This window comes from Papilio xuthus, unplaced genomic scaffold (genome assembly GCF_000836235.2).
Source record: "Papilio xuthus unplaced genomic scaffold, Pxut_1.1 DF827789.1, whole genome shotgun sequence".
Taxonomy (NCBI): Eukaryota; Metazoa; Arthropoda; class Insecta; order Lepidoptera; family Papilionidae; genus Papilio; species Papilio xuthus.
The window spans coordinates 568,942-579,686 of record NW_013530860.1 but is presented as its reverse complement, the minus strand read 5'-3'; the positions used below and the strand labels follow the sequence as shown (position 1 = coordinate 579,686).

The 10,745-nt window shown below is 34.6% G+C and overlaps 1 protein-coding gene across 3 annotated transcripts in view; it reads right to left on the bottom strand.

The window, feature by feature from the left end:
* Positions 1-9,934, bottom strand: part of LOC106115512 (cationic amino acid transporter 2) — a 16,757-nt gene extending 6,823 nt beyond the window's left edge. The window contains exons 1-11 of one of the 3 annotated variants that reach the window (XM_013308934.1): positions 9,816-9,934; positions 4,661-4,909; positions 3,995-4,123; positions 3,492-3,647; positions 3,223-3,327; positions 2,474-2,611; positions 1,798-1,946; positions 1,504-1,601; positions 966-1,105; positions 427-529; positions 1-109 (exon numbers count right to left, since the gene is read on the bottom strand). In XM_013308934.1, coding sequence (XP_013164388.1) covers positions 1-109; positions 427-529; positions 966-1,105; positions 1,504-1,601; positions 1,798-1,946; positions 2,474-2,611; positions 3,223-3,327; positions 3,492-3,647; positions 3,995-4,123; positions 4,661-4,909; positions 9,816-9,852 — 1,413 coding nt within the window. In that variant the 5' untranslated portion in view covers positions 9,853-9,934. Of the gene's footprint in view, positions 110-426; positions 530-965; positions 1,106-1,503; positions 1,602-1,797; positions 1,947-2,473; positions 2,612-3,222; positions 3,328-3,491; positions 3,648-3,994; positions 4,124-4,660; positions 4,910-5,484; positions 5,534-7,523; positions 7,825-9,815 lie in introns of those variants that run through there. The other 2 variants (XM_013308933.1, XM_013308935.1) reach the window with 2 other exon arrangements.
* Between the last annotated feature and the right edge of the window lie 811 nt (positions 9,935-10,745).

Here is a 10,745-nt window from a genome sequence, read left to right as displayed (position 1 = left end):
GGGCGCGGCGTGCTGCTCCGCGTTCACCAGCTGCCGCAGCACGCCCCGCACGCTCACCTCCACCTCCACCGCCTCCGCCCCTCTCTGACCTGACTGACTTCTCTCGTATCTACAACAACAAATAATACAAACGCCTTATGTATTGAGCTATTTGCAGCAAATGTGCATAGTAAGATTTGAACAGATTTTCCAAAACTATTTCGATTCTACTATATATCTAATTAACCCGCACTGAGCCAGCGCAGTTGACTATGGCCTAATCACCCCTAACTTAGGGTAGGCTCCGAGCCCCTCGGTGGGGACATATAGTGAGCTCCAGATTTCCATTCCCCTTAATAAACTAGAGTCACATGTTTTAAAATATTTAATTCTTTTCGTCACTTTTACCCATATTCAAGTTAAAAGTAAAATAAATAGTAATGTTACCTGAGCAACAAGACGCAGGAGGCGACCATAGAGTAAGCAAGTAGTGTGCCAATAGACATCATGTGGATCAGCTGCTCCAGCTCGAATATCATCGCCAGCGTACCTACACAACACACAAACATAATTACAAATTAAAATATTCGGAAAACGCTTTAATCATGATTTATTTTTATATATATCTTTGGATCCCGACACCAAAAAAGCGGGGCCCCGCAAAAATCTTGCCCAGGGCGTCCCAATAATCTTGCCCAGGGCGTCCCAATAATCTTGCCAAGGGCGCCCCAATAATCTTGCCAAGGGCGCCCCAATAATCTTGCCAAGGGCGCCCCAATAATCTTGCCAAGGGCGCCCCAATAATCTTGCCAAGGGCGCCCCAAAAAATTTGCCCAGGGTGCCCCAATAATCTTGCCAAGGGCGCCCCAATAATCTTGCTAAGGGCGCCCCAAAAATCTTGACCAGGACGCCCCAAAAATCTTGACCAGGGCGCCGGAAGTGCTGAAACCGACCGGATTCTTGCTTTTATTGAGTAGTGAGCTAACCAGTGAAGAGTCCAGCAATGATGGTGCCGACGAGCGGTGTCTGGAAGCGCTCGCTGACCGCCCCCATGAACTTGAACAGCAGCCCGTCTGACGCCATCGCGTAGATTATACGCGGCAGGGGGAACACCGCGCCTAGCAAACTGACAAACAAACATGTTTATTTATTAAAAACCTAAAAAGAAACTTATAGCTAGGTATAATTATGCATATTTTTAGTAAAAACTATTAAAACATTGCATAATCTTAAATGATCTTACTAATATTATAAATGCGAATGTTTAGATGGATGGATGTTTCTTTGAAGATATCTTCAGAACGGCTGCATGGATCTCAATGAAGTTTGGCACAGAGGTAGAACATAGTCTGGAAGAACACATAGGCTACTTATTCTGTATTTAATTCTGCGCAGACGTGCTAGAATAAGGTTATATGTTCACATGTAACCATACAGTTAAACTATAAAGCGGGCAAGAGTGAGAGAGAGAAAAACAGAGCATTATGTATGCGTATGAGAAAGGGGTATTTTAGTCTTTATTACCTTGAACATAAAGCGCAAATTGCGCCTACGCTGACTGCATACTTCGCCCACGGCCAACCCAGCTGGTCATACACGAACGGGAAAGGGGCTTTTTCATCCTGAAATCGAAGTTGTTAATTAAAAATCAACCTTACCCACATATTACTAAGGTAGCATTATGTTCAGCAAAACTTAAAAGATTAGTTGGATGTGTACCATTTGAAAAATGAACCTTATTTCCATGACAATAAGGTAGCATTACGGTCAGCAATTGAATAGTTCGCTGTGTATATGTCATTGTATATTGAAGGTTACCTGCATGTAATACGGCATCATGAGGGTGAGCACGGAGGAGACGCCGCAGTATGCGAGGAACACGATCAGTAGAGAGGCGACCACAGCAAAGGGAATGGTCTTCTGAGGACGACGAGCTTCCTCTCCAGCTGTCGCTACACAATCGAAACCTGCAAAATAATAATTTCATATTATCTATAAAATCATTATCTCCGTAAATAAAATAGACCAATTTGACGAAAAGAGTTACATGTCATAAGGTGTTATTTTTTTAGCATGGGTCAATCTTACTAATATTATAAATGCGAATGTTTAGATGTATCTCGCTGGAATTTGACATATATATATAGAACATAGTCTAGAAGAACACATAGATTACTAATTGTTTTGCTTTTAATTCAGCGCGAACGAAATCGAAGGCAAAAGCTAGTATTTACATTAAAAAATTATTTTTCAAAACAGTATAAATATTTAATATATAAAATTGTCGTGTCACAATTTACGTTCCCATACTCCTCCGAAACGGCTTCACCGATTCTCATGAAATTTTGTCAGCATATTGAGTCGGTCTGAGAATCGGACAACATCTATTTTATAATCCCGCGCGGACGGAGTCGCGGGGCACAGCTAATCATTACTTATAATTCTTAGAACTAAACATTTCTTAATGAAAATTTGGTCACAATTTTTATATTACCAATAAATCCATAGAAGCAGACTGCAGCTCCCTTTATAATGCCAGCAAGACCGTACGGGGCGAAGCCCCCGCTACCGAAGTCTTTGGTCTCGGTCTTTGGCACTTCAGAGGAAGGAATACGCCAGTTCTTTGTGTCCGCTGAAATATAAACATAACTGTTCTGATATTTCAAGCAATAGCTCAATAAGTAATCCTAAAGTATAAAGTCACATGTTTACATGTGCCTTTATTCAGCTCACTATACGTCCCCACGGAGGGGCTCAGAGCCTACCCTTTGTTAGGGGTGACAAGGCCATAGTCAACCATGCTAGCCCAGTGCGGGTTGGTTGACTTCACACATATCTTTGAATTTCTTCTCAGATATGTGCAGCATCACGATGTTTTTCTTCACAGTAAGAACGTCGCATAAATTAATATGTAAATGTAAATAATCGGGTAAAGTAATATATAAATCGGAAATCGAAAAACACATTGGTACATGGCGGGATTCGAACCCAGGACCTGAAGATTACAAGTCAAGTGTTGAAACCCCTGAGCCACCGACGCTCTTATTTCGCTACTGAAACTTAATTAATTAAAAAATTTATGATGAAATTTTGTAACAAAAATTGTTAATTCACAAAAAGGAAATCTCCAAAACTATTTCAAACAGCAAGAAAAAATCAATAGAAATAAGTATAGTAAAATGAACGAAAGGAACGTACATTAAATGACACACTTGATAATATTAAGTAAGATTATTAATTTACCTTTGAAAGATCCGGATATAATGACGAACAGGACAACACACAGATTGACACCCGTACAAAAGTTATTGAACTTCGTCGACTCTTTTACACCAAACGCTAGAGCAACTGAAATAAGCAAACTCAACTTAAAATATAACAATTCAAAAATAGAATCAACAGTTAAAAAAAATCCTATTTATGCGAATATAGTTATATCTGCATCTTTATTTTTCTTCTACAAAAAAATCATAAAAAAGTTTTAAAGCCAGTTCGCAACAGTTTATTCTTACCTGAAAACGCCATGATGACCGCAAACGCAAAGAAATCGGGATATCTAGCTAGATGTGGCGTATTCAGTGGCAGTACCGCTTCCAGATGTGTGGACATCGCTTTGTTCAGAAGAGAATCTAAATATTCACTTAAAGCTTTCACCACAGACGCTGCACCTGGAGATAACATTTAACCTTTTTGTTAACGACCCTTATATTTCAACTCAACGAAAGGACTCAACTCTTCTCATTGGATTTCAGTATTAAGTCGAGATATTTTTAATAGATCACTAATCCGTTTAGTAAAAATTCACCTAAAATTACAATACAGACACACTCAGAATCGTAAATTAGCCTTCAGGAAGACACTTAGTATAAATTCTTCACGCTAAAGAGACCCCTTAATGACCGAGACTAGGTTTCTTAGTGACCAACTACTTTTTGGCAGTTCATCATCATCATTTTCAAATCTTACTTTTCTCTTATACTATTTCAATGCTTTACTTTGCATAATAAATTGTTACCTATTATATACTCCAGTATAAGATTCCATCCGATGATGAAAGCCATGAACTCTCCAACGCATACATAACTGTAGACGTACGCAGAGCCGGCTTTAGGCACGCGAGCACCGAACTCCGCATAGCAAAGACCTAGAGAAAACATTAAATTACTACTAGATTTCTGTTTTCTAAATAACATGTCGCATTTTAGAGAAAAGTCTTAGTTTGGTTGAACTCATGCAAAGAAAAGAGTTACATTTTATGATATCCAGATGTAACTCTTTTCGTCACACAGATAGATTTTTTCACGAAGATTTTTCTTTCATTTCTATTAAATAGGTATAAAAATCAATATAAAGAGTGCTCATACAAATAAATAGAATACGTCTAATCAAATATACCGATATCAAATATATTATGTTAATAAAAGTTGGCAACACATAAGCTTTTTGTTTGTTCTACATAAAGGCAACTCTTGCGGACAAAGACGGCTTTATACATCGGTTCAGTACTGACCTTGTATCATATTTAACAGATTGTCACTTCATCTTTGTACATGTCAATTGATAGAATTGTTTTTACTAATTTAAACATAGAGGATGTACAGGGTGAAGAAATATTCTCTGTCTCTACATCCCTTCCTCTGTATATTAAACATTAGAACAAATCTGATTTATCAATACTCACCAGCAAACACACTAGCAACCGCAGCCAAAAGAAACGACAGTATCACAGCTGGACCCGCATAATTCTTAGCCACGTCTCCAGCTAACACATACACCCCTACACCCAATGTACTTCCTACTCCCAAGGCTGTCAAGTCTAATGCTGATAGAACTCGAGCGAGCCTCGCTACACCCTCCTCTGCTGCTTTACGTCGTGATAGTATGCCATAGGCTAAACGTGCTGCACGAACTGCACCAGCTTTTATACCACCTGGAACAAAGAAGTTGAAGTATACATCCGAAAGACGAGAATAGTCAGGTTGCGATGAACAACCTCTATTGAGAAACTCTGGTTAGAGAAATTTCCATAGGCAAGAAGTTATGGTCAAAGAAAAAACCTCTACAAGAGAGAAATATAAATTGCAGTCTCTCGGACTTGCACATATTCTCATTCCACTTTATTTTATATGACTTTCAATTTACTTATAAAACAGAATAAATGGTGATTATTTCAGAACTTCTAATAAATAAGATTAATCCAAGGAATCAACCAAAAAACCAAAATCAAACATAAAATATGACATTTTAAAATATAACACAATGTAAGCATAATTAATCCCAAACAAATTTTCCTTATTTTTAATTAATATGATAAAAACTTCAAACCAATATTCCATTCTATTTCATCTTACAAATAAAAAAAGGAATAAGACCGCTATTTATTTGAAATAAAACCCATTTTGTAACATATAAAAATTAAGTACTAAAACCCTGCAAAGTAATAAAATCACATAACAAAATATTACTGTAACCAAGGCAAAGTAATAAATAAATTTTTACACTCACAGAATAATAACCACATAACAGGCATGTTACGTATGACCGAGACTATTGCGTTAACTACACTGGACAGTATTCACATCTTAAGTGTATTGACCACAAAATTGATTGGAAGCCGAGACATCAATATGGAACAAATCATTTAAAGATCACTACAATTACATTCCAATAAAGTTTGGATGTTATGTACAGTTAACTAATTTTTAGGTATTATAGGCAAGTATATACTAATACATATTTATTTTATGATTAACTAGGTGTAGCCCACAACTTTATATGGAAATAAAAAATAATTAGTAGCCTATGTGTTCTTCTGCTATGCTGTTCTACATCTATGCCAAATCTAATAGAGATCTTTTAAAACCTTGTGGTTCTAACAAACATTAATTCATCTAAACATTTGCATGTATAATATTAGTGAGATTTATAAACCGAATTATTTTTAATTCAGCAAAGTAAATTAGTTCTTACTTGAAAAATAATGGACCAGTAGAAATAATTATATGTTATCTACATAAATATTAGAACCTGGATGAGCTCTGCTCGGTATTTTTTTTTTAATTGTGTTTTTTGGAAATTATATTTAAGTACAAATTACTAATAAAATGATAAAATATGAATAATATTTTTCGATCCTACTGATATAAAAAGTTAAGTTTATGTTTAAGTTGATTATAGATAAAACACGAATAAAATGACATTTTTTAAAAATGATTGCTAGCTAGATCGATTTATCGCCCCGAAACCCCCTATATACAAAATTTTATGATTCCGAGATTCCATATATATATATATATATATATATATATATATATATTAATCATTTAAAGATATAAAATAAAGAAGAAAGACTTTGTTGTTTGTTTGCCATAAATAGGCTCGGAAACTACTAGACAGATTTAAAACATTCTTTTACTGTTGGGAAGCTACACTATTCCTGATGACAAGTTATATTTATTTATTCCATTATTCCATATGGAAGAAGTTGCAGGCAAATAGTGTATTATGATTTTCTGGAAACTTTTTGTATGTATTTCTAGCATATAATTTTGTTTGTTTAGATTGGATATTGATTTTCACTTTGACTTTGCAAGCATGCATTAAATATATGTAGAAATGCATTAATAATGTGGTCAAATTTAGTTTAGCTTTTTCGTAATAACAGGTTTGCCTTGATCTCTCACAGATCAATGAAAATAAGAAGGATGGTCATATGTATTTCTACAACTTTATGATTGTATATTAATAAACCTTATATATGTATAGAGTGACAGCTGTTATATTTAAAACCTAAAAATCTCTGTGATATTCTAGAAATCTTAATTCAAATGTTTTAGTTACTTTTGTTAAGAATAAAAGAATATTTTTGCTAAGAAAAAGAGAATGGAAGAAAATGTTTGAAAAACTTTCAAACTTTTACACAAACAAATCTATTGATGTAAATCTGGGACAAATTTCACTTTTAACAGTAAAAAAGTTTGATTTCAAGACTGCAACATTTTACAATAATGTTTACATTCTATGACCCTTTTATAAGTTGAAAAGAAAATATAGCATAACTGGCCAGTTGTAAATATCATCTCTTAAGATTTTATAAAATACCATAGTACATTTTTTTTAAACAGGGAAGGAAATGTACCAAAATATATTTGGTGGAGTAATTTTCATTTCTCCCTCTTGTTCCTCTTTAACACCCAATACAACATACACTTTCTTTATTCTTTGTCCTCCTCTATTTCTATTCCTTTATATAAATGCAACTCCACAATCTATATTTAAACCTAACATGAAAGGACCTCCTTTAAAAGTCCCTCCTGGATAGTCTAAGGACTAATGTTTAGTAGTTTTAACTTTCTGTAAAGCGACCATGAAAATCCAAATTCACAATTTCTACTGTAAGAAATACAATAGTCACGTTTGTTCATTAAGTAGCCTAAGAAATAGATTATGCAACTTTTGACTTGACTGTGAATTCTTAGAGGAATTTAAGACCAAATATTGTAAGGCAATAGAAGATTCTTATATGAGAAATAAATGATTCTTACCGTCTTCATAAGCCTGTCGCACCGTGTACTCGTGGCCTGGATGATTCCGAACCGATCCATAATTTGTACAATCATTAAAGCCCGGTGCGGTCATTTTACCAATAAACTAAAATAACCTATTTTCGTGTAATTAGCAAACCGCGTCAAAACTTTAATTCATCAGTCCATTCATTAAGAGCACAGTTTCTGTCAGTAATTCATTGAATACATGATTCTACTCGGAAGCAAAAGGAATAATGTAAAATGGTTTTGCACTTGCAATTTGTGGTTTTGCGGCATAAAATGTAACGTGACACTGACAGCTGATTCCATTGGAATGTCAGTGCCAATAGGGATGTGTATTCGTAAATATAACAAAAACAATCGATTTTGTATCAACATCGATTAACACAATCGAAATAACTGCCTCGATAACTTAATTCTATCCCGTATCTGATTTTGAAATTGTATTAGAATGACATTGTTATTGTGGGCCGCAAAAAGGTGCTGATTATTATGCAACATTGAAGAGCAGCTTATTATTAACTTCAAATCAGTTTTAACTTCCAGAAAATGATAACGGCGAAAAAACTGTAACTGATTTAAGCTACTGTTCGTCATATTTTTCTTCCATTTAAAATTCATTTTTAAATCAGTAGTATCAGATGAAAAAATTGTCGTGAAACAGTAAAATCTCTGTAAAGGTCTACTATACTATTTATCTAAAATTTACCATTCTTAACGTAACCGTATTTGACTTTACATATTTCGTTTATCATATTTATCCTTTTTGAATCGATAATTTGTAAAATCGATAAATGAATTGTTAGACTTCACTAGGTGTTTAAACGGAACGAACGTAAATGTCTCATTTTATTGCGTCAGATACCGACGTCATACAACTACATAATTTATGAAGTTGAACTTTATGAAATGCGGGACAATTTGAAATTTGGTATAACTAGTATTTATATTTAGACAATATTTATAAATCTAAATATTTTAATCTTTCTATAAGCGAATACTGCAAAATATTTGAACTCAGGACAACGATTTGCCTCTATGAAATTTGATGAATCAAATAAGAAGTCCTTTAGTGTTTTGGGAGTTTGGCAGTAAATTAAATGTACTTTCCAATGAAATTACTAAACAAAGCAAAAATATTAATGTATTCAATATAAATCTTGCTAGCAATTGCCCCTGGACCCATCCATATCCACATGAAATTAAAAAAATATTAAGAAATCAATATAGGCTACTAATCATTTTTGCATTCCGCGCCGACGGAGTCGCGGACGACTGCTAGTTTTGTAATATAAATGTAGATAAATTAGGTATGTGCGTGTGTATTTTATTCTAGAAGCAGACACTTGCCATTGAATTCTCATTTCCACTAATTAGAACAATTGCTGGTAGTTACACGGTTCTTTAGAACTGTCCATCAGTTAATTGGTAGCAAAATATATTGACCGTAGGTCGCAAATATATGTAATATTTGTGTCATAACCGTGGGATCTCACTGCTTTAACATGTACAGAAAAATATCAACCCTATAATGTTTGAAGGACAGAGAACAATTGTTTTGTACATGTATCATGCTCGGGGTATAGCATTACTTAAATAAATCAAACTAAAATAGTAACTAGGTATTTGCTTATTTATTATTGATATAATCGTGTTAAGAACCAATCTAGGTCACTGCCAATTTTTTTTTTAAAGCAGATGGATAAGCGGCCACCTGAATTCGTCGAAAGAGCGAAGCGACCGCTGCACATAGACATTCGCAAATTGCATCCACAATTTATCGAGGGAGGAGAGGAGGATATGCTCTTACGAATCAACACACAGAAGTTTCATTCCAAATAACTACGAGCCCTCTGATTTCGATTAACGTAACTCTACTTTTAAGATGGCGAACGCGGAGACGCGATAGTACCTTTGTATTTTTGTTCCGTGGTCTGAACTGAAGAGGTGAAAGAACTGCACTAAACTCCACACCAAAGTCTACGATCCGAATAACCGAGGACAGGACAAGACGGTATATCAGAAATGAAGTTTTGTAGATGACCACGGCCTGCCACGACCAGTACCGGCGTTAGGGTAGCGCTAGTTGGGGCGACCGCCCAGGGCGTAAGTGGGCGGCAAAGAGGGATATAAAAGGGCTCGTGTGGCGCCCCCTTAGATAAACTATATCTTTGGAAAATTTCCCAGATACAAAAAAACAGAAGTCCGAAATGTTAGAGGCCGTAGCCACAACCCTCAAAGAAGTAGACGCTTAGAGGAGGTAATATATAAGTAAAAAATTGTACTTACTAATAATAGCCAAGAATAAGTCCCATCCTTTACTCATTATGGAAAAAAAACTTGTCACTGGTAAGTTATAACGTCTTCTAATTAACACTAAATTATATTTCTTTGACTAATGACATGTAGAAAATTCTGTCTAAACACAATTAGTTCTACGAATAAACGTGTTTATTTGTGTAGCCTGATTTAGCATTTTTGCTGACTTGACGTTAGTGTTTTGTTTTTTATAAAACGTTACTTTCCAATTAGCATACACATAGCGAAACATATAGTTATTTCTGTTTTTCCAGAGAGAACGAGAGAGATGTCTATATTTGTGTTTTACTGTTAGTATAATATCTTATTACTTGCAATAACGAATGTTGTTGCTGTGTTCAATATATTTTTAATTGGTAACATAAAATGTCATGACCTAGGACTAGTAAGCTACACTCGTACTATTTAAAAAATAAAGTAGAATTGGACTTAAACATATATAAAAAAAGGTTCAATATTGGACCAACTATTTTATGATATTGTAAAATGAACACACGAAAACATGTTTACAAAAAAATCACATTCGAATGTTTAATCAGGCCAAGAATAATTATTTTAATAGGTTAAACAACCTTAAAAAGGGCATAATACAAATCAACACATTTTACTTGGAACTTCGTAATTTTAAAAACAACTAATTATTGAAACCGTAAAACAAAAACAATTCACAGCTTTGAAATACACAAATTAAAAAAAAACATGTCAAAAGAATTTACAATAGAAATGCCAATTATTTATAGCCTATGATGCAAGTAGCTGAAGACAAATAAAAATGGCGATCAAAAAACAAGAAAGACAAAGAAAAACATACAGACGAATTGAGACCTTCCTCCTTTTTGAAGTTGGTTAAAAAAAACTCAAAAACTACTAAACTTCTAGTCAGTTTTCAACCACCCTGCA